At 61.5% G+C, this 22,429-nt stretch overlaps 1 protein-coding gene across 1 annotated transcript in view; it reads left to right on the plus strand.

Moving 5' to 3' along the window:
• Positions 1–15: 15 nt before the first annotated feature.
• KIF1A (kinesin family member 1A) overlaps positions 16–22,429 on the plus strand; it is a gene marked incomplete at both ends in the record, with an annotated part of 33,012 nt that continues 10,598 nt past the window's right edge. Inside the window, 33 exons of the mRNA XM_084267193.1 lie at positions 16–121; positions 4,224–4,300; positions 4,404–4,583; positions 5,023–5,088; positions 5,271–5,449; positions 5,822–5,933; positions 6,519–6,596; positions 6,936–7,001; positions 7,264–7,281; positions 7,405–7,480; positions 7,584–7,662; positions 7,963–8,105; positions 8,440–8,466; positions 9,787–9,992; positions 10,433–10,512; positions 10,850–10,925; positions 11,508–11,587; positions 11,719–11,825; positions 12,381–12,464; positions 12,568–12,748; positions 12,836–12,908; positions 13,144–13,237; positions 13,350–13,498; positions 13,659–13,837; positions 13,928–14,065; positions 15,092–15,370; positions 19,055–19,173; positions 19,271–19,356; positions 20,350–20,494; positions 20,782–20,950; positions 21,264–21,354; positions 21,723–21,841; positions 21,990–22,045. Coding sequence (XP_084123319.1) covers positions 16–121; positions 4,224–4,300; positions 4,404–4,583; positions 5,023–5,088; positions 5,271–5,449; positions 5,822–5,933; positions 6,519–6,596; positions 6,936–7,001; positions 7,264–7,281; positions 7,405–7,480; positions 7,584–7,662; positions 7,963–8,105; positions 8,440–8,466; positions 9,787–9,992; positions 10,433–10,512; positions 10,850–10,925; positions 11,508–11,587; positions 11,719–11,825; positions 12,381–12,464; positions 12,568–12,748; positions 12,836–12,908; positions 13,144–13,237; positions 13,350–13,498; positions 13,659–13,837; positions 13,928–14,065; positions 15,092–15,370; positions 19,055–19,173; positions 19,271–19,356; positions 20,350–20,494; positions 20,782–20,950; positions 21,264–21,354; positions 21,723–21,841; positions 21,990–22,045 — 3,718 coding nt within the window. The remainder of the gene's footprint in view (positions 122–4,223; positions 4,301–4,403; positions 4,584–5,022; positions 5,089–5,270; positions 5,450–5,821; positions 5,934–6,518; positions 6,597–6,935; positions 7,002–7,263; positions 7,282–7,404; positions 7,481–7,583; positions 7,663–7,962; positions 8,106–8,439; positions 8,467–9,786; positions 9,993–10,432; positions 10,513–10,849; positions 10,926–11,507; positions 11,588–11,718; positions 11,826–12,380; positions 12,465–12,567; positions 12,749–12,835; positions 12,909–13,143; positions 13,238–13,349; positions 13,499–13,658; positions 13,838–13,927; positions 14,066–15,091; positions 15,371–19,054; positions 19,174–19,270; positions 19,357–20,349; positions 20,495–20,781; positions 20,951–21,263; positions 21,355–21,722; positions 21,842–21,989; positions 22,046–22,429) is intronic.

The following is a 22,429-nucleotide window of genomic DNA, read 5'->3' on the forward strand; positions in this document are numbered from 1 at the left end:
CCCCTGGGCAGCAGGATGGCGGGAGCCTCTGTGAAGGTGGCGGTGCGCGTGCGGCCCTTCAACTCCCGGGAGATGAGCCGGGAGTCCAAATGCATCATCCAGATGTCAGGCAGCACCACCAGTGAGTGCTGGGGGGCTTGGGACTGGGGTGGGGGTGGGGGTGATGGGGGGGTGCTCTGGGGAGAAGCTCCCGCTGTGGATGGAGGAAGGAGGCAGGGGTAGGGTGGGGAGGGGGAGGGATGTTGCCTTCCCCCCCACACACATCCACCCAGGGAGATGCAGTGGGATTGATGTGGTGTTGAGCCCTTGGGTTTTGGTAGCACCAGAAGGGGCAGAGTGTGCCCAGCAGGTGAAGGGAGAGGATCAGAAGAGGCTTGGAAACACCAATGCACAGCCATGAGTGCCCAGGCCTGCTGTGTCCCAGGCAGTGAGTGGCTCCTGATGGGTGCCCAGTGGGTGCTGGGTGCTGTGGTGTGATGGGCCACAACCCAACACTACCTACCCTGCCTTGAGAGGCTGCTGTGATGGATGGAGAACAAAATTCATGGGCTGAATTAACAATGGATGTTTCTGAGAGGGGTGAGGGGCTGGAACAGGCTGCCCAGAGAGGGGGTGGATGCCCCGTCCCTGGGGCTGTTCAAGGCCAGGTTGGATTCCCTGGAGGAATCTTGTGTAGCTCCAGGCCTGGAGGTTGGTGTCCCTGCCTGTGGCAGGGGGTTGGAGCTCTGTGATCCTTGGGGTCCCTCCCAACCCAGACCAGTCTGGGATTCTGTGACCCATCCCTGCTTCTGCAGCGCTCAGAGGAGCGTGGGGGTTTGTGCTTGGGGTGGCTTGGGGCCAACTGTCCTGTTGGGACCCTGTCTGGCACTTGTCTCTCTAAATAACAGCCGGTGGCAGAGGTGCCTGAGTCCCTCCTCTTTGGCTCTGGAAGCCTCCAGATGGGACAGCATCTAAAATAACTCCCTGCCTGCCTGCCTGGGGCTTCCTGCGTCACTGGTGGTGGTGGGAGAAGCGCTGGCGCCAGCCACCCCCACGGCATGTGCTAGTGGGCTGCTGTGACAGCTCTGGCATGAGGGACAGGAGGGCACCCCAGGGTGCAGGCTGGGGCTGTGACCCCACGGGGTCCCGAGGCCTGGGGAGTGTGGGAGGGGTGGGGGGTGGTACCATGGGGCAGCATTGACTGGTCTCTGGCATCCTTGGGGGGGACAGCCCTCTGGTTATTGTCAAAAGCATCAGGAATCCCCCCCCCTGCTGCCATGGGGGTGTTTGCTCAGAGCCTGTGCCCCTCCTGCTGTCTGCAGCTCCCCACAGCCCATGTGTCCCCCCCCCCCCAGCCCGCACTGGGCAGGGGCAGCACCCCACAGCCCTTTGCTGACAGGGAGGATTTTCTCCCTGAATGGACAAACCCTCAGTTAATCCCCTTGGCTGGGAGGCTGGGGGGAAGGGGGGCTGGTGCCTGCTTTGGTTGGCTGGGAGAGGTGGGAGGATGCCAGTGGTGCTCACTGCCCCCTGCCATGCAGAGCAGCCCCCCAGGTCCTCACAGAGGAGCCAAAACAAAATGTGTGCCATCCTTTCCCCCCCCAAACTTACAGCCACCCCCCAGGGCTTGCTGTACCGTGGCTGCCCCTGCCTGCCAACGCTGCTCCCACGACTGTCCCTCTGCATGGCTGTTGGGTCCAGGCTGGGCACCAGCACCCCTCCAGCCCCTCTCCTGGCAGCTTTCCTCCCCCTGAGCCATTAGTATTCTCTGGCCAGATCTGTGTTTCTGCAGGCTTTCAATCTCAGGGCTTCTTTTCTCTCCTTTTCCCCCCTGCTGAGTCCTGGCCACTCACTGCTCTGCCCTGCTGCTGGGTCCTGGGGGCAAAGATGGGGCTTATGTTCTCCTCCCCTCCCTCCTGCCTGTGGGCCTGGCTGGTTTCCCCCTCCCCCTTTTTAATCCCCCTTTGCTCTGGCCAGACTCTGTGGGATTCCTCGTGACAGGGAAGGAAAACACCAGCCAGTGGCACCCAGCCACACCAGGGCAAACAGAGGGGCAGGAAAGGAGTGTGGGAAGGGACTTCCCAGTGGGGACCTTGGTGTGCTCCCCCTCTCCCTGTGTCCAGGTCCCTGGGCTGCCAGGACAGCTGGGCAGCTGCAGCTGGGGTGCCCAGCACCGCTCAGTTCCATCCCTTGCTGCTCTGCCCTGTGCCTGGCATGGGCTGGCACGGGGAGGCAGAACAACTGCTGTGTGCAGCCCCATCCCGCTCTTCCCCCATTGCGCTCATTTTTTTGGGGGGGTGATGCTTCTGTTTGCTCCAGCAAGGGTTGTTCCTGAGCCAGTGGGGCAGGGTGGCACGGTGGAGCTTGCTGGGTGAACTCCAGGAGCCCTCAGACCTCCGTGCCCACACCTTCTGTCTGCACCGGCCACTCAGGTGCTGAGAGGGATGGGCAGCCCCTGCCCAGAGAAGGCTGGTGCCCTCCCATCTGGCTCTCAGCAGGGGCTTCCCAAGTCCCTAAGCCCCTTCTCTGGAGCCAGCAGCCCCGGCCCTGGCCCTGTGCCTGCCTGGGACGCGGGGAGGCACCCAGAGCAGCCAGTCAGGCTGCCCGCAGTGGGCAGGCGGCAGGGAGCCGGGGCCTGGCGGCTCTCTGGGGCTGGAGCTGCTGCGGCCTAGGTCAGCCCCTGAGCCTCCCTTCCCCCTGGCCTTGACAACAGGGGGCATGGGGAGGGAATTTGGAGGAGAAAACATCCGTATCCCTAACACCATTGCAAGGGACCCCTGACCCCTCGTGTGGGGAGCAGGCTGGGGCTGCCCGGGTAGGCCCCGAGCCCTGTGGGTTGGGGGTGTGCTGGAGGGGGCTGCGGTGGCAGGGGCAGCTGGGGGCCGAAGGCACGTGAGCCGAGCTGGCCTGCAAGGTCACTTCAATGTCAGCCAGCCTGGCTGGGTCTCATGATTGCTGCTCCAGTTTGGGTTTCTACTGATGCATCTGTTGTTTCAGGGGGAAAAAAAAAAAAACCCTGAGCATCATAGATGGTGCAGGGGGTGTGGGGGGCGGGGAGCAGGGAGGGAGGGGAGTGATGCAGTCTCCAATTTCCATGGCAACATCCTTTTCACAAGGGGACAGGGAAGAAGCAGGCTCTTGTTTGCAGTGTGGCGTAAGCAAGGCATTAATCACTGCTGGGGCTGGGTACCCAGGGGGGAACAGGGGAGCAGGAGGGGATCTGGGGGAGCCCCTGTGGGGCCACAGCAGCTCTCACCTCACAGCATCAGTGTGTGTGGGGTGGGCAGAGCTGTGGGGCAGAGGAAAGGCTGTTGCTCCCTGGGGCAAAGCAGGAGGGACCCTGAGGGACGGGCTGTTTCCCACCTCCCCCCCTGGGGTTTGGGCACGACTCTGCCCTGCTCCCCATGCTGCCATGGTGCCCACCTCCCCTCCTGGGACTGCTGAGTCGGGGGGTACTGGACCCATCTGTGGGGCTGGAGAGTCACAGAGCCACAGAGTGATGGGGGTTGGCAGGGCCCTCTGCAGCCCACCCAGCCCATCCCCTGCCAGAGCAGGGTCCCCTCGAGCAGGCTGCACAGGGCAGCGCCCAGGATCACGGGGGCTGAATGGCTCCAGAGATGGAGACTCCCCAACCTCTCTGGGCAGCCTGGCCCAGGGCTCTGCCACCCTCCCAGCAAAGAAGTTCCTCCTCACGTCCAGGCGGCTCTTCCTCTGCTCCAGTTTGTGCCCATCACCTCTTGTCCTGACCCTGGGCACCACTGGACACAGACTGACCCCCTCCTCCTGACCCCACCCCTCAAGGATTTATCAGCATTGATAAGACCCCCCCCCCCCCCCCCCTCTTCTCCAGGCTAAAAGGTCCCAAGTCCCTCAGCCTCTCTTCATCAGAGATGTTCTTGTCCCCTCAGCATCTCCATGGCCCTTTGCTGCCCCCTCTCCAGTAGCTCCCTGTCCTTGTTCACCCCAGGGCAGAGCAGAGGGGCAGGAGAACCTCCCTGGACCTGCTGCCCACACTTTCCTTGATACACCCCAGGATGCCGTTGGCTTTCTTGGCCATGAGGACACGCTGCTGGTCATGGTCAGCCTGCTGTCCTCCAGAACAACAGGACCTGGTCCTGCTTTCCAGGATCAGCTGGGACTGAACCCCATCACCCTTCTTCCCTCAGAAGCAGGATGTGGGAGGTCAGGGTACCTCATGTGGCTGGTGGGGGGGCAGGCTCATTGTCCTGTCTGTCTGTCCCTAGCTATCCTGAACCCGAAGCAACCCAAAGAAACACCAAAAAGCTTCAGCTTTGACTATTCCTACTGGTCTCACACCACGGTAAGCGGTGGCAGGCAGGACCCTGCCTGGAGCACTGGGGAGGGCTTAAGGGAGGCAGGAGGACCTCCTTGCCAAATTCTCCTTGTTCCCCTCCTCTCTGTAGCCTGCAGACATCAACTATGCATCCCAGAAGCAAGTGTACCGGGACATCGGCGAGGAGATGCTGCAGCACGCCTTCGAGGGCTACAACGTCTGCATCTTTGCCTATGGGCAGACAGGGGCTGGGAAGTCCTACACCATGATGGGCAAGCAGGAGAAAGACCAGCAAGGCATCATCCCCCAGGTACCACCTAGGGGAAGGCTGTCTGCTGCTCCTTGAGCCCTTGGTGGGATGGGAAGGAAGAGCTGGGCCAGGAAGGGAGAGGGCAGCAGGGCAGGGGTTTTGTGAGGTCTGCTGCAGGGCAAAGGGGGATGTGAAAGGGTGTGGATGTCTCCAAGATGGGGTGAGATGTCTCCAAGATGGGGTGAGTTATGGAGTCCAAGCACTGAGTCCCTAGCTGCTGTGCACTGCAGGTTGCTGGCTGGGGGTGCTGGGTGGGGATCCTGAGCCCCCTGTATCAGCATGGGGACATTCTGCCAGCTCCCCAGGAGCTGTCCCAGCCCTGCAGCTGTGGGGTTTGGGGTGAGAAATGAGAGAAATCCCTGTGGCCTGGGAACCCTGTGGCCTGGCAGGAGCATCCTTCTGATGGGGGCACTGAACAGCCTGGCTCTTCCCTCTGCAGCTGTGTGAGGACCTGTTCTCCCGCATCAACGACACGACGAATGACAACATGTCCTACTCCGTGGAGGTGAGCACCCCATCACCCATCCCACCTGGTTCCAACCCCCCCCTCAGCTCTGCCAGCCCTGCAGACCCCTCTTCATGGGAGTGCTGTACCTGGGGGGGTGGGTGTGCAGGGCCTGACTCTGCCTATGCACTGAGCATCCACGTCCTGCCAGCCACTAGCCCTGCCTGTGCCCTCTGCTCTAGGTGAGCTACATGGAGATCTACTGTGAGCGTGTGAGGGACCTCCTGAACCCCAAGAACAAGGGGAACCTGCGGGTGAGGGAGCATCCCCTGATGGGCCCCTATGTTGAGGACCTTTCCAAGCTGGCTGTGACCTCCTACAATGACATCCAGGACCTCATGGACTCTGGGAACAAGGCCCGGTGAGTTGGTGAAGCAGATGGCCAAGGTTTGGAGAACTTGTGGACATCTCCAGAAGGTCTGGCTTAACTTTCTTGCTTTGCTGGTCTGGCTGCTCTGGAGGTGGCAGCCCCCCCCCACCCCTCCTGTCTGTTGGATACACACCCACCCACCCCTGCCTTCCCATTTACTTTCACTTCACCCCCTTTGTGCTCTCCAAACACCCTGGAACCATCATGAGAAACCCCAGACTTCTGCACTACTCCTCCCAGAGTTCTCTCCTGTCCTCCACACTGGCCTTCCCATCATGTCCCTTGTCCTGCAACGAGCCCTGGCCCCACCACTGGTGTGCCCTGCAGAGTGTCACACCCCTCCCTGTCCCCCTGTCCCCACAGCACAGTGGCTGCCACCAACATGAACGAGACCAGCAGCCGCTCCCACGCCGTGTTCAACATCATCTTCACACAGAAGCGGCACGATGCTGAGACAGACATCACCACTGAGAAGGTGAGAGCAGAGCTGGGGGGGCTTGGGGAGCATGGAGCTGGGAGAGGCTTTGTGTGCTACTCAGGGCACTGGGGATGAGATAGTGCAGCCTGATGGAGGGTTCAGACAGGGTGGAGATAAGTCCCAGGCATGTGCTGGGCTCATGGTCCCTTGAGGAACTATCCCCTGGGCAGGATATTTGGCAGCTGGTGCCTTCTAAATGCCTGGCCTAATGGATGTTTGTACCTTCCTCTTGGCCAAATTTTTTAGTTCTTCCCTCTGAGGGTGGTGGGTCACTGGCACAGGGTGCCCAGAGAGGTGGTGGAGGCCCCATCCCTGCAGACATCCAAGGCCAGGCTTGATGGGGCTCTGAGCGACCTGATCTGGTTCGAGGTGTCCCTGCTCACTGCAGGGCTGGACCCTCTGAAGGTCCCTTCCCACCTAACACACCCTGTGGTTATATTCTATGGCTCCCTGGCTGGCTGACCCTGTGGAGCTCTCCTCTGCCCTCAGAGAAGCCTCACCTTGCAGGGGAGGGGGTCTTTGCTCCTTGGCTGGGTGCTGAGGACCAGCTGGCTGTGCCTGACAACCCCCCTCTGCTTGCAGGTCAGCAAGATCAGCTTGGTGGACCTGGCTGGGAGCGAGCGAGCCGACTCCACGGGTGCCAAAGGCACCAGGCTGAAGGTGAGATCTGGGGGGGGGAGGTGGGTGGGTGTCCCCTCTTCAGCCCCCAGGCACCCCACACCCTGCTGTTCACCCCCCGCTGCGATACCCACTCCCCTTGCCTGGCTCTTGCTCATCACGCTGCCCACATCATCCATTGGGGCCTTGTTGAAAGGCAGCCCAGTGCCTGTTCCACCAGGGTCTGTGAGTCCCAGCTTGGGGGGTGCTCATCACCCAGTAAGACCAGGTGCTTTTTGCCCATCTTGGACTGGGACTTGCCCATCATTCTGGTGCAGCAGGCTTGTAGCGCTGCTCTGAAATGGAGCTGGGCAGCTGGCCTGAGCATCCTCTCTCCACCAGGAAGGAGCAAACATCAACAAGTCCTTGACCACACTGGGGAAAGTCATCTCTGCCCTGGCTGAAATGGTAGGTGGAGAAGCAGACAAGCAGCAGCACAGTGGGGGGAAGGGGCTCAGCTCAGCAGGGGTGGGCTCAGCTCCGAGGCGAGGGGGAGAGCATCCTGCATCCAAGGGGTGGGCAGATGCATCCCAAGGCTGGGATCAACTGGGCAGGTGAGGCTGCTGCCTCCTGTGGGACACATCCCCACTGCTCCCTGCTTGGGGCACTGGGAGGTTGGCACTGGAGGGGGGAGCAGCTTGTTTAAACAGTCTCTCTGCTTTCTTTGCAGGACTCGGGGCCGAACAAGGTAGGTGCCCTGGGGAGGGAAGGATTGAAGGGAGGGGTTTGGGGGTGTATCTCTGTCTGGGCTCAAGCTTCTCCTGTGGGCTGGCATAGCTGATTGCCCTTCCTTCCACTCTCCACCCCCTAGAACAAGAAGAAGAAGAAGACAGACTTCATCCCCTACCGGGACTCGGTCTTGACCTGGCTGCTGCGGGAGAACCTGGGTGAGGCTGTGGGCTGGGTGGTGGGCATGGCTGTCAAGCAGAGGGTGACAACTGCTGTGGGGAACAGCGTTTCCCTGATGCAACTCTGACTCTCTCTGGGCAGGGGGCAACTCCAGGACAGCCATGGTTGCTGCTCTCAGTCCTGCTGACATCAACTATGACGAGACTCTCAGCACCCTCAGGTAGGAAGAAGTACCCTTGTTCCCTTGTTTCCCTCCCCCCCCAACAGCAGGTGAGGGCAGGGGGAGTGTCTCTGAAACCCAGGCACTGCCAAACCTGGCTGGGAGGATGCCAGGGGGAAACCCAGCAGCCTCAGCTGTGAGGCCAATAGGATTGTCCCGATGCTGGGACCCCCCAAAGAATCATTTGTTGAGGGGCTCAGCGCTGTGGTCCCACTGTCCCAGCAGCTGGGGGAAGAAGTGTGGGGGTGTGTTACTTCTTTCCCCTCGACCCCCTCTGCTCAGGGCTCTGCCCTTCCCTAGGTACGCTGACCGTGCCAAGCAGATCCGCTGCAACGCCGTCATCAACGAGGACCCCAACAACAAGCTGATCCGGGAGCTGAAGGATGAGGTGGCACGTCTGAGGGACCTTCTCTATGCCCAGGGCCTGGGGGACATCATTGACAGTAGGTACCACTGGGCCCTGGCACCCCCACGCCCCCCCACCCCAGCCTGCTGCCCGTGGAGCAGAGCCCGGGCTCCTCTGGGGAGCCCCCTGCGTGTGTGTTGGCAACCCCCAGCCCGCTCCCTTAAGCAGGAGGAGCTGCTTCACACCCAGCAGACCTCCCCTCTCTCCCAACTTCAGCATCCTGAGGTGCCAGGAAGATGTAGGCTCCCAGGGCTGCCCCCTCTCCCCCCTGCAGCCTCTCCTCCCCGTGCTGTTGGAGAGCCTGATGAGATGAACCCACTCTTGTTGTGTTCTCTGTCTCACCCCCGCTCCCTGCCCTCTCTCTTTCTTAGCCCATCCTGCTGCAGGAGGATCCAAATGTGTGTATTCCCCATCACTGGTACTCTCTGTCACTTCACGGCTTTTGGGGGGCATAGGCTGCACCCCGGGGCACGTGTACAGCATGGGGAGGGGCTCTGGGAGATGGAGAGCCACTTGCCCACAGGCCAGGGAGCTGGCAAAGGGGACAGTGACAGAGCTGCAAATTAGCACCTTGGCTTGGGACGGTGCTCAGAGGGACTGGTGTTCTTCCCATCTGCCATGTCAGGGCCCTGGTCCCCACGGGGACACCTTCCTCCATGCTGTCACCATGTTTCCTGCTGCTGCTGCTGCTTCTGCTGGCGCTGGGGCTCATCAGGACCGGAGCCCAGCATGGCACTGGGGCAGGCTGGCATTGGTGCTGCCCTGTCAGAGGGGTGTAGGGTGGTGGCCAGGAGGGTTTTACCCATGGATAAGTGCTGTCACACCATCCCAGCCCGGGGCAGGCAGCACAGCTGAGCCGTGGCATGGTTGCTGAGGAGATGGGAACCTGGCCTTGTCCCCTCCTGGCTCAGCACTGCTGGACCTGGGTGGTGGAGATGGGTGAGCGATGCTGTCCCTGCTAACCTGTACCCTGCCCACCTCTGGCACAGCGTGCCAAGCTCCTGGCACACCTTGGAGGTGGAGGAACATCTCTGATACCTGGGTTCCTTTGCTCTGGGGGCACTGGCAGCCTGTTCTGGGCATCCTGCCACCCTGCCCTCACTTTGCTCTCTGCCTGCCCAGCCAAGGTGCTGCGCCAACAGGTCCTGAGCTTGGGCTCTGCCAGGGATGGGATCCCACAGCTTTGTGCCCCTGACCCCTTTGGAGGGTGGAGGGCCACCTCCTCTTCTCCCCTTCCCTACTTCTTCTCCACCCCCAGACCCAGCTAAATCTGTGGCAGCCAGGAAGGGGGACCCCTGGCTTCTCTGGGAGGGAGGATGGCAGGGGAATCACCCTTGGGGCAATGGTTCATCCCAGACCTGATGGCTGCAGGACCTGGTGTTGCAGAAAAGCATCCCTCCAAACTATGGTCAGCTCTGGGGCCGTTCCCATAGCTGGATCCCAAGCAGCAGCCGTGCTCTGGGGCGCTGCCTGGGCTGGGGGGGGGGGGTGATGTGTGTGCCCTTGCCCTGCTGCTGCCTGTACCGCTGCGCTGCCGCCTGTGCCTTCACCCTGTAACCCCCTGGCTTTCTCCTCGCTGGGCTTGGCCACTTTGTTTTCCTCCATCCCCTCCCCTCCCTCCAACAGCTTTCCTTGTCTCTATCTCTCTCTTTCTCTCTTCCTGTCTGTGTGTCCATCCCTGGCCCGTCCCTCCTTTCCCCCCCCGCCCCCCGCCGTAGATGTGTCGGACCTTGAGAACAATAATGCTCGAGGGGCAGAGCTGAGTCAGCGCCATGACCCTCTCTCCACAGTGACCAACGCCATCGCTGGGATCAGCCCCTCTTCCTCCCTCTCAGCCCTGTCCAGCCGGGCTGCCTCTGTTGCCAGCCTCCACGAGCGCATCATGTTTGCTCCAGGCAGTGAAGAGGCCATTGAAAGGCTCAAGGTAAGAGGCCAGCACCCAGGAGGTCACTCCTGCACTGGGGATTGGTATCTCCTGGGCACCCAGTGTGGTTTCCTCCATGGTCTTGCAGGGTGGTCAGACCCAGAGCTGCTCAGAGCTCTGGGGCTGCCAGATGGGAGAGGGTTTGGCAGAGTGCTGCCTCTGCCCTGAGGGTGGGTGCTCCTCTCTTGGGATGGGTCCTCCTGGTCCAGCATGGTGCAGGAACAGGCTGGCAGCGGTGGGATGGAGGGCTGGTCCTCATGCCTCACTCTCTGAAGATGGGAATGGTGGAAAGATGTGGGTGAACCGCTGCTGTGGCTCATTTAAACCACCCTGAAACTGGGACCAGTGTCCTGCTATGGCAGGCTGGGCAGAGCCTGGCAGGGTAGGCAGGTCTGGTGCCCAGAAGGTGAGATCCCTTCTGCTAACCCTGTGCTTGCCAGGAAACGGAGAAGATCATTGCAGAGCTGAATGAGACCTGGGAGGAGAAGCTACGGAGGACAGAAGCCATCCGGATGGAGAGGTAGGTGGGTTGGGTGGGATGGGACAGGATGGAATGGCATGGGGGTTTTCTGGGCACCTCCCTTCCATTTCCTACAGCAGTTCAGTTCCTGGGGGCAGCCAGGCAATCTGACCATCTAGCCAGGCTCCCCTGGCAGCTCAGTGCCCACCATGTCAGCCTGCATGGACATGGTTTGCCCTCAGAAGCTGTCCTGAGGCACAGAGTGTGCTGAAACAAGCCCTGTGGCTCTGATTTGTGGGGAAAACTTGTGGGCTTGTGTGCTGTCCTGAGCCTGTCTTGTGCTAGCCCTAGGGTCTTGTGGGGCTCTGACAGGGTCTTCTTTCCCTTGCTCCTTCAGGGAGGCCTTGCTGGCTGAAATGGGGGTGGCCATGAGGGAGGACGGAGGCACCTTGGGTGTTTTCTCTCCTAAAAAGGTAGGATCCCATTATTCTCTTCTTCCTGGCAAACAAGGGCTGGTTTGTACCCCCTGCAGCTCCTGTCTGACCTGCCTGGGATCAGAAGAGACCTTTTGTTTGTGTCTCTGTTCCTATTTCTGGGAAATTCAGAACTTCACCTGCTGAAACTCCAGGGGTTTTGCCTGTTCATAGAATCCCAGACTGGTTTGGGCTGGAAGGGACCCCAAGGGTCACAGAGCTCCAACCCCCCTGCCACAGGCAGGACCACCAACCTCCAGGCCTGGAGCTACACAAGGATGCCCAGGGCCCCATCCAACCTGTCCTGAATGTGTGATCACAACAGCTTGGGCTGGGGTCAGATGAGCCAGCTGCAGCTGGAGAGGGCTGTGGTTGGGGGAGAACATTCCCTTTCCTCCATAACAAAGTGGCTTGGGACCCAGAGGAAGAAAGTTAGGGGGGGGCACTATCAGGAAGTGGGGAGTCTCTGGGCTGCAGGGTGCAGTTTGAGGTGCTGCTGAGTTCCTGCCTGCCTTGGGAGCATCCCTCAGTGCCTTGGGTCGATGGGGCTCACTGGGCTGACTCCTTGTTTGTGTCTTCCAGACACCCCACTTGGTCAACCTGAACGAGGACCCGCTCATGTCCGAGTGTCTGCTCTACTATATCAAGGATGGGATAACGAGGTGGGTGCCGTGGGAGCAGCCTGGCTACCTGGTGGTCTCCTTAGGGAGGCTGCTCTTGCTGTGCATCACAGGTAGTGTTTGGGGGGGGGGACACACACCAGAGAGGGACTCAGCTGGGTTTCCATCACCAGGGTTGGCCGTGAGGACGCAGAGAAGAGGCAGGACATTGTTCTCAGCGGGCACTTCATCAAGGAAGAGCACTGCCTCTTCCGCAGCGACACCAGAACCGGCGGTGAAGGTATTCCCTGCCTAGGGGTTGGGGGCTCCACCACCCTCTGCATGTCCCCAGCACCCTCCCTCCCCGGGCTAGAGGGGCTTTCCTCCATGGCTGAGACCTCTCCACGCTTGGGGAGGGAGCAATGCAGTGGGGAAGCTGGTGCAAGGCGAGGCAGGCCAAGGGGGTGGAAGGGGGTGTGCGTGGAAAAAGAGCAGAGTGTAGCCAATTTCCCAGCCCAAGATGCAGAGCAGAGCTCACTCCACAAACCAGCAGGAGCCTGGGAGTGGAAGGGCTTTGGGAGACCAGACTGGGGAGGCTGGAGGTGCGTGCTGGAGGCTCTGCACCCTTGCAGCCTGTCTCCATCTGCTTCCAGTCCTTGAGACTGCTCTGATTGTCGTGAGGTTGACTGAGGCCCCTGGGCTCCCCAGGGTGTGGGTGTTGCTCTGGTGTCCCCTTGCTCCCCGTGTTGAGGTGGCTGTCCCCCCTTCTGAGGCTGCAGAAGCAGGAGGTACAGGATTTCTTCCTCTGCTTCCCCCTTACCTTGTCTCCCTCTCTCCCCTCCCACCGTCTCCGCAGTGATCGTGACCCTGGAGCCCTGCGAAGGTGCTGACACCTACGTGAACGGCAAGAAGGTGACAGAGCCCAGCATCCTGCGCTCAGGTGGGTGCCCCCCTGCCCTAACCCCCCCCCACCTCCACCCCACGGGTGCCCTGCAGCTTGTCCCACCTAAAACCTGTGCCCCCTTGTGCATCATCCCCCCCAGGAAACCGCATCATCATGGGCAAGAGCCACGTCTTCCGCTTCAACCACCCCGAGCAGGCTCGGCAGGAGCGGGAGCGCACGCCCTGCGCCGAGACCCCCGCTGAGCCCGTGGACTGGGCTTTTGCCCAGAGGGAGCTGCTGGAGAAGCAGGGCATCGACATGAAGCAGGAGATGGAGCAGCGGTGAGGGCATGGGGACTGGGGTGAGGAGGAGTTGGGGTACCCACCTCCTGGGTGGTCATCCTCTTCTTTCTTTCCCATTCCTCCCAGGCTCCAGGAGCTGGAGGACCAGTACCGGAGGGAGCGGGAGGAGGCGAATTATCTTCTTGAGCAGCAGAGGCTGGTAGGTGGCCAGGACCTGGCTCCTCCTTGGGCTTTCCAGGCATGATAGAGCCCTGGCCAACGTTTGCATGGGGTGGCTCTGTCCTAAAACTGAGGGCAACGTGGTTGCTCCTGGGGGTGTCCCTATGAACACACACCCAGAGGAGGGAGGGAGCTGGGTTCCTGCAGCGGGGAGAAGCGCTCTGAGGAAGGTCACACCATGTGGGCTGCATCATTCCTCCCCCTCCTCCTCCCAGGACTATGAGAGCAAACTGGAGGCTTTGCAGAAGCAGATGGACTCCAGGTATTACCCCGAGGCAAATGAGGAAGAGGAGGAGCCTGAGGATGAAGGTGAGGACTGGGTGCCACCGCTGGGTTTTGGTGCTCTCTGTGGGAGGAGCGCTGTGGGCACCAGTGTCCTCGCAGCTGGTGGTGGGGTGACGGTCCCTCCGTGTCCCCACAGTGCAGTGGACAGAGCGGGAGTTTGAGCTGGCCCTCTGGGCCTTTCGGAAGTGGAAGTGGTACCAGTTCACATCCCTCCGTGACCTGCTCTGGGGCAATGCCATCTTCCTCAAGGAAGCCAATGCCATCAGCGTGGAACTGAAGAAGAAGGTGGGCACCCAGGGTTCCTCTCTGGCTCCCTGCAGCACCTGCCCCAGCAGCCATGAGCGTGGGCTGCTGAAGGGGTGCTGGGGAGGGACTCACCAGAGGCACTGTGCAGAGCCTGCTATCCTGCTGGCTGGCTCCACCATCCCCCATTGCCCTTCTCCAGGTCCAGTTCCAGTTCGTGCTCCTCACGGACACGCTGTACTCGCCTCTCCCTCCCGACCTTCTGCCTCCTGACGCCGCTAAGGACCGGGAGAAGCGGCCCTTCCCCCGCACCATCGTGGCCGTAGAGGTGCAGGACCAGAAGAACGGGGCAACCCACTACTGGACCTTGGAGAAGCTGAGGTGGGTGAGCGGTGCCCCTGTGCCCAGGAGGGCTTGGCCAGCCTCAGCCCGGCCCCTCACCGCTCTCCACTCCCCACCCTGTGCCCGCAGGCAGCGCCTGGACCTGATGCGGGAGATGTACGACCGAGCGGCCGAGGTGCCTTCCAGCGTCATCGAGGACTGTGACAACGTGGTGACCGGTGGAGACCCTTTCTACGACCGCTTCCCCTGGTTCAGGCTGGTGGGCAGGTGAGCGCTTCGGCTCCTTCTCCGTGCGGCCAGGACCTGCAGCCAGCCCTCTGTGTGTGGGGGTGCTGCCAGCTCTGCCACCTCTGGGGGTGTCTGTGTGTGTGTGTGTCCCCCCTCCACGGAGCTGTGCTGTCGGGGGGGGGTGAGTTGCCCCTGTGATGCCAGCCAGGGCCCATCTTCCTGCCGTGGCTCTCTCTTCGCCGTTGGCTTCTGGGACCCCACAGGACCTGTGAGCCGCTGGCAGCTCTCCCGCCGGCTGCCGCGACGCGGTGCTGCGAGGCATGGGCTCCTGGCTTGTGGCTGGAGGGGAGGGAGGGGGTGGGAAGCCTGGGTTCCAGCAAGCTGAGAGCCTGTGCCCTTGCGGCCTCTGTCCTGGTGGGCACGTGTGTCTGTGCACGCGTTGGTGTCCGGCATCCATGTGTGCCACACGTCTCCATGTGCTTCCCTCCCGCACGCCGGTTGGAAGGGCGAGGTGCCGCCAAACGAGCTCTGGCTGCCCCAGAGGAGGGGTCTGTCCCATCAGGCAGGGGGAGCAGGGGTTTGGGGGGGGGGGGGGCTGGGCTGAGCTGCATGGCCTGACCAACCATCCCAGCCGTGGAAGGCATCCCCTCCTCGTGCCACGTCACGGGGAGGGATCCCCCTGGCCCGGTGGGGGTGGTGGCAAGCCTTGTGCCCCCCCCTCCCCTGCTCTGTCCCTGCATGGCCCGTGGAGCCCATCAGGGCGATGCCCACAGTGTGCACCAGCTCCTTGGGTCGCTCTTGTCTCTCCCCTCCTGGATGGGCAGCAGGTTTTTACTTCCCCACCTCCCTTGGTTTAAGCAGACAAAAAAAACCCCCAACCAACCCAAACCCTGACCCCAAAACCCAACTAAAACACCCCAAAACTCAAACCTGACCATCCCCCCCACTCCCCTACCCCCCCAAAAAAAAGAAAAAAAAAAAAAAAAGGCCAATTTCCTATTCTTGCTCTCTCTGTTTGGAACAGCTGGTGTTAACCTGTCTTCTATCTTGTTGTACTAACCTTAGTTCAGATATCTCTGGCTGCAACAGCTCTCCTCTTTTCAACACATGCATGAGCGAGCGCATGGCTGATCTCACCCCCTCCCCTACCTTCTCGAACCCCGACTCCGACATCACCGAGCCTGCTGACGAGCAGCACCAGGGGCAGGAGGAGGAGGAGGAGGAGGAGGAGGAGGAGGAGGAGGAGGCGGAGGACCTGGAGGAAGACATCTTTCCGGAGTGCCCGCTGTGTGATGGCCGGGATCCGTTTTACGACCGCTCCCCCCTGTTCAGTTTAGTAGGAAGGTTGGTGAGGTTTTAGGAGAGCATGCCGGGAAGGAACTAGCTCTTTCGCATGAGGGAACTGCTTTGGGACACGACCCCCACCTCTGGGGTGTCCTGGATGGTGCAGGGGGTGTGGACAGGCGACCCGCCAGGATTGCTGCTGAACCCGGGGCGCCTGGCAGGGCGGTGAGGTGCCCCCCACACCCCACCCCGGGTAGGGCTGTGATGGGCACAGCAGCAGTAGGGAAAGCAGGGTGATGTGGAGACGGTGCCAGCTCTTGCCAGAGACCCCTTTAGGCAGGTCCCCCCTTTAGGCGGTCCCCCCCCTTTAAGCAGGTCCCCCCCCTTTAAGCAGGTCCCCCCCTTTAAGCAGGCCCCCCCCTTTAGGCAGGCCCCCCCCTTTAGGCAGGCCCCCCCTTTAGGCAGGCCCCCCCTTTAGGCAGGTCCCCCCTTTAGGCGGTCCCCCCTTTAGGCAGCCCCCCTTTAGGCAGCCCCCCTTTAGGTGGTCCCCCCATTAAGCAGGTCCCCCCTTTTATGCAGGTCCCCCCCTTTTATGCAGGTCCCCCCCTTTTATGCAGGTCCCCCCCTTTAGGCAGGTCCCCCCCTTTAGGCAGGTCCCCCCTTTAAGCAGGTCTCCCCTTTAGGCAGGTCCGTTCTTTTTAGGGCAGTCCCTGAGAAGGGGGGTCTTGGTTCCTGGGTGTTTCTGTCCTGGGGAAGGCAAGTCCTGCCTGTCCTGGGGTGACCCTGTGGTGCCCCTGGCTGGAGACATGCAGATGTGCCTTTGGTGTGGCTGCCCTGGCTGCGTGGGTCAGCAGTGAGACCCCCCCCCGGATGCTGAGGCTCGGATGTCCCCAGGGTGTGGAGCTGAGGGGCTGGAGGGCAGGGGGCAGGATGGGGAGGAGGACTCTGTGGAGAGCAGTGATTTCTCCCCCTTGGCTTGGGGCCATCCCTGCAGCTGAGCACAGGAGATGTTTTTTGGGGGGAGGTCATGGGGGGGTCAGGCTCCAGCTCTTCCTTGTCTTGGCCAAGGATGGGACCTTTCATTTCTCATACCTGTTGGCCAGGAGATCCTACCCTGGGCCCCACTGATCTTGTTCTAGAGAGACCCATCAGCTGCCACAAAGGCAGCCACGCTGCCAAACCCAGCTGCAGCCTTCCCATCCCCAAAATGGGATGTGGTCCTGGGGGTTCCTAAGGGGATATAAGCCTGGAGCTGGTCCCAGAGCCTCTGCCCTGGGGCAGGAACCGGAGCAGCTGATGGTGGAGCTGGAACTCCTCTCCTGAGGTGTGTTACAGCTTTATCCCTGCCAGGAGTGTGGGCAGCTAGGTGGGGAGGAGAGGGACCAGCACAGGCAGAGAGAGGGCAGAGGTGGGGTAAGAGTCCTGCAGCCTCAGACCGAAAGAGCTGGGTTCTTCCCCCTTTTTTTTTTCCTCTTTTTTTTTTTCCTTTTTCCTTATTTAAAAAAAAAAAATTAAAACAAAACAAAAAAAAAATCAATCAATCTCCCCCTCTTCCCCAAACCTCTCAGGGGCACCTCAAAAAAAACCCCCCAGGAGGCCCTGTGGCAGTGGCCTTGCTCTGTGCTGTTGGGGGGGGCACGTTCCCCAGAGCTCAGCACCTTCTGACTTCTTTTGGGTCACCTGCCCTGGGTTTGGCTCCTTGCGCAGCAGCTCCGCCGGCCACGTTCCCTGTGAAGTGTGCTTGGATTGGTTCATGATTGGATCCTTGTCTTTCAGTTGGGTTTTGGTTTGGTTTTTTCCTTTTCCTTTCCCTTTTGTTTCTTCCCTTTTTTTCTTTTTTGAGTTTTTGGGGTTTTTTGGTTTGGTTTTGGTTTATTTTTCATGGGGGGTTGTATTTTTAGCTGCTGGCTCTCTCTCTCTCCAAAGCTTTAGCAAAAATTGGGGTTCTTTCACTTTTTTGTCTTCCTTTGGAAAGGCTTTTCCTTGGTCTGAGCATGCCATCTTTGCACCTCACCAATCTTGTGGTTAGTGTTCCTGCCCTCCTTCCTCTAGTGACACACTTGTCCCCCTCCTCCCTGCCCCCCTCCACCACCCTCCCCCTTCCTCTCCTTTCCACTCCCTTGGCTTCAACACCAGCTGCCCAGCAATTTTGGGCGCACAGTCCCCCTGGGAAGCCCTGGTGTCACCCAGCTGCTTGTCTCTTCTGGTGGCCTCTGAGAAGAGATGGGGTCCAGCGTCTCAGCGATGGGACCCGGCGTATCACAACTTGAGTCCTTGGAGATGCTTTGGGTGGAAAAAGCCTCTTGAGTGGTGCTTGGTGGTCAGTGGGAGCCTCCTGGGCACTCTTGGGTTCGGATGGATGTCTGCAAAGACGCCTGGAATGTTGGGATGTCACAAGCTGGCTGCCTGGAGATGGGACCCTCACAGCAGCTTCCCGAAGCACCCTTCCACCCTGTGATGCCTGAAGATGCTGCATATCAAGACACCAGTCGGTGCCCCAGGGAGGGGTGCTGGGCACCCTGGGCACTGAGGGTAGATGGAGCGTGACACCCAGGGCTGCAGAGGTGACACGTCACTGCTGTGGGCATGGCAACCAAGTGCCAGGAGGACCACTGGTTGAGGATGGCAGCAAGAGCAGAGAAAATGCTTGAAGCCTGGGCAGCTCTGGCCTGGTGGGAGGTGCTGGCAGAGATGATGGTGTGGCCTTCACGTCGAGCCCTGGTGCGGCACCGTGCCACCGTGCTGTTGGTGACCTGGATGCCACCGCAGAGGAGAATGGAGAGGCTGCGTGGGGAGAGGGTGGCTCCTTCCTCAGCCACAGGGAGAAGCTGGCAGTGCTGTTCCTGTGAGGTGGCTGTGGGTGGCACAAGGACCCCCAGAGCCGTGTCTGTGATGGGATAGGGCAGGGAGACAGATGCCACTGAGGCTGCCCAGCCAGCCAGGTGAAGGCAGCTGGCAGCCACCACGTGCTGGGTTCGGCTGCCAGCCAGGCAGAACCACAGTGACACACCAATGTCACTGCACCTCTGGGAGCCTGGTGGTCCCCTTGGGAAGCATCACCAATGGTGGTCCTGTGATGCTGAGGACAGAGCTGGGGCCTGGAGGTCCATCTCTTGAGGCTTCTGGCCCCTGGCCAGGACCTCTTCCTCCTCTCCCCCTCCTTGGCTGGACTCTGCCTCCCTCCTCACCCTCCCTTTCCCCCTCACCCCAACCCCCCCCCTACACACACCCCCCCTTGTCCCTGTGCCCCCTCCCCCTCACGGTAACTCCGCAGCTGCCCCCGAGCCGTGTCGCAGCACCTCCTGCCCCAGTCCTCCAGCTCTCCACCGCAGAGAAGGTCCTCTTCCCTCCCGGCTTCACGGCAGCGCCAGCGCAGCCCCCCTCCCCTCCCCGGCCGCCACGGAGGTGACAGCGGGAGAGGTACGCCAGCCCTGCCTGCTCCCTGGTGCTGCCCGAGGCCTCCTGCTGCCTGCCTGCTGCCTGCCCGCTGCCTGTCCCTCTCGCCTGGCCCTGGCTGCCTCCTTTTTTAGTTTTGCTTTGCAGCGCCGCGGCCGCGCCGTCAGCGGTGACCTGGGACCCCGGCCGCTGCCGGCTGCGCCACCTGCACCTGGGGGACCCCTGGATGGGAGCAGTGACCGCTCTTCCCCTCCTCCCCTCCCTCCCTCCCTCCCCTTCCCCCCACTCCTTCCCCCTTTCCCCATCCCCCCCTCCCCGTGTTGTGTGTGTGTCCCCCCTCTCTGGCAGGGCCTTTGTCTACTTGAGCAACCTGCTCTACCCGGTGCCTCTGGTTCACCGCGTGGCCATCGTCAGCGAGAAGGGTGAGGTGAAGGGCTTCCTGCGTGTGGCTGTCCAGGCCATCTCAGGTAGGAGAGGGACCCCCCCCTACCCTGAAATGTGCCCCTTGTGTCACCCCTGTCCCATCCCCCCCCCGCCACCAGCTCACCCCCATCCCTCCTCCAGCCGATGAGGAAGCCCCGGACTACGGCTCTGGTGTGCGCCAGTCAGGAACAGCCAAGATATCCTTCGATGACCAGCACTTTGAGAAGGTATGGAGGCATTCTGTGGGGAAGGACATGGGGGTCCTGGTGGGTGACAGGGTGGCCATGAGCCAGCAGTGTGCCCTGGGGGCTGAGAGAGCCAAGGGGATCCTGGGGGGCATCAAGAGGAGTGTGGCCAGCAGGTCACAGGAGGGGATCCTCCCCCTCTGCTCTGCCCTGGTCAGGCCCCTGCACCTGGAGTGTTGTGGCCAGTTCTGGGCTCCCTGGGATCAAACAGACAGGGATCTCCTGGAGAGAGTCCAGAGGAAGCTACAGAGATGAGGCAGGTCTGGAGCATCTCCCCTGGGAGGAAAGGCTGAGTGAGCTGGGGCTGTTCAGCCTGGAGAAAAGAAGACTAAGGGGGGACCTTATGAATGTTTATCAATATCTCCAGTATGGGATGCAGGGGGAAATGGGCAGCCCCTTCTCAGTGTCTGTGGGGACAGGACAAGGGGCAATAGCTGCAAGTTGGAGCATAGGAAGTTCCACAGCAACATGGGGAAGAACTTGTAGCCAGTGAGGGTGAGGGAGCCCTGGGACAGGCTGCCCAGGGGGTGTGGAGAGATACCAGCCCTGTCTGGATACCGACCTGTGTGCCCTGTCCCAGGGAGCTGCTTTGGCAGGGGGTTGGACCCCATGGGCTCTGGAGATCCCTTCCAGCCCCTGTGACTCTGTGATTCAGTCCTGGGTGGGTGTCTGGGGCCTGCAGACCCCCACCTGCCATGGTGATGCTTCCCAAGGGGACCACCAGGCTCCCAGAGGCGCAGGCATCACACAGACCAGGACTGTGCTCCTGGTCGTCCCCCCCTAGTATCCCCCAACCCTCTGGCACCCAACAGTGCCCCCTGCTCTTGCAGGGGCACCTCCATCCTGGGGGTGAGGAGTTGCCATGGTGGGGCAGGAGGGGAGAGGTGTAGGTGCCCCAGGGTGGTGGTAGTGGCGATGCAAGCAGGGGACCGCCTCAGAGAGCACCAGCATCCCTGATCCCTGGTCCCGGCACAGTTCCAGTCCGAGTCCAGTCAGTGCCCGGCCGTGGGGATGTCACGCTCTGGGACCTCCCAAGAGGAGCTGCGCATCGTGGAGGGGCAGGGCCAGGGCAGCGACGTGGGTCCCTCTGCCGATGAAGTCAACAACAACACCTGCGCAGGTGAGGGGGTCCTGGCGCGCAGGGGAGGGGAGGGGTCCTGGCGCGCAGGGGAGGTGGTCCTGGCGCGCAGGGGAGGTGGTCCTGGCGCGCAGGGGAGGGGAGGGGATGCCGGCGCGCAGGGGAGGGCGCGCAGGGGAGGGGGTGCCGGCGCGCAGGGGAGGGGGTGCCGGCGCGCAGGGCAGCTGCTGCCTCCTGCTGCCCCCGCTGCGGGGCTGCTGACAGACACTGGAGGGGTCACCCCCCTGCTCTTCCCCGGCCTCTCGCTGAGAACCTTCTGCTCCCCGCAGTGACCCCAGAGGACCTTCTTCTGGATAGCCCAGAGAAGCCGACAGCCGAGGGGCCGCTGGAGGCGGCTCTGGACCACCTGAAGCTGGGCAGCATCTTCACCTTCCGCGTGACGGTCCTGCAAGCCTCCAGCATCTCTGCAGAATACGCAGACATCTTCTGCCAGTTCAAGTGAGTCCCGCCCCCCCTGCCCCCCTCCCCATCCCCTGACACGCTCTGGCCATTGCACTGAGTGTTGGGGAGCCCCAGTCCCCCAGCCTCTGAGCCCTTTATTGGGGGGAGGCAAACCCAAGGGCTGTGGGATGAGACCAGCCGCTTGGCCAAAAGGCAGTGAGAGGCTCCCATTTGCTTTGGGGAAGCCCCCCAGTACAGAGAGCCACCCTGGGGGGAACCAGCTCTTCTCCTGGCCCCTGCCCTCTCTTCCCTCCCTGCTCCAGCATGTCCTGGACCCTCAGCCCCTAAGCCACTTTTCTTCCCTCTGCAGCTTCATCCATCGCCACGATGAGGCCTTCTCAACAGAACCCCTGAAGAACACAGGACGGGGTCCACCTCTGGGCTTCTATCATGTCCAAAATGTGTGTATTCCTCCTCTGCCCAAGCCCCCTCACCCCTGCAGCTGCCAGAGTCTCCATGGGACTATTGGCTGGGTTATTCTCCCCAGGGAGAAGCAGCTTCTTGTGGGCTTTCCCAGCCCCTCACAGGTACCCAGCCAAGCCAAACATGGGCAAGCTGGATATGTGGGGAAAAGACCAAAAAGCTGCTGCCTTTCACCCAGAAAGACTGGGTGGCCTTGTTTGTGGCAGTGGTCTTGGTGGGGAGAGCACCCCTTGGGCCACAGGGAAGGGGGTGGGCGAGGGGTGCAGGGGGTCAAACAGGCTTCCAGCCTAGTGCTGCTGCCAGCTGTGCCCCTTTCCCAGCTGAGCTGTGCTGCCTTCTTGTCTAGATTGCTGTGGAGGTGACCAAGTCCTTCATTGAGTACATCAAGACCCAGCCGATTGTATTTGAGGTGTTTGGGCACTACCAGCAGCACCCCTTCCCACCCCTCTGCAAGGATGTCCTAAGGTGTGTGCACCTGGGGGGGGGGCTGGCTTCTTGGGGAGCCAAAGCAAGGGGAGGGCAGGTATGGGAGGGGGTGTCCCTTGGGGTACAGGGGGGGTTTGGCCAGGTTTGGAGGCTGTGGGTGCTTTAACTGAGCCCTTTGCCTCTGCAGCCCGCTGCGGCCGTCCCGGCGCCACTTCCCCCGCGTGATGCCGCTCTCCAAACCAGGTAACGGGTCTGGCCTCCTGCTCCACGGGCTCTCTGGCTCCCCGTGCTGCCTGTGGGGGTCCCCTTTCCCAGGGGCACCAGTTAGGACCCTGAGGGCGCCACAAAACCTGCCACCCAAAAGACAGAGCACCCAAAAGCCCTTGGCACTGGTTCCTGCAGCACTGGGCTGATGCAGAGCCCCCTTCTTGCCTCCTGTAAAGTGGCAGGGAGGAGGCTGCCTGCCCTGCATGGCTCAGCTGGCCACACAGGACCCCCACAGTGTGGGGGCTGCCTGGTCTTCCCTGTGCTCTGTGTTTGCCTGGTCCCCCTGTGCCCTGTGTTTGGCTGGGTGCTCAGTGTTTGGCTGGTCCTCCCTGTGCTCTGTGTTTGGCTGGGGCTCTGTGT

The sequence above is a fragment of the Gallinula chloropus genome (genome assembly GCF_964237585.1).
Source record: "Gallinula chloropus genome assembly, chromosome: 8".
NCBI lineage: Eukaryota > Metazoa > Chordata > Aves > Gruiformes > Rallidae > Gallinula > Gallinula chloropus.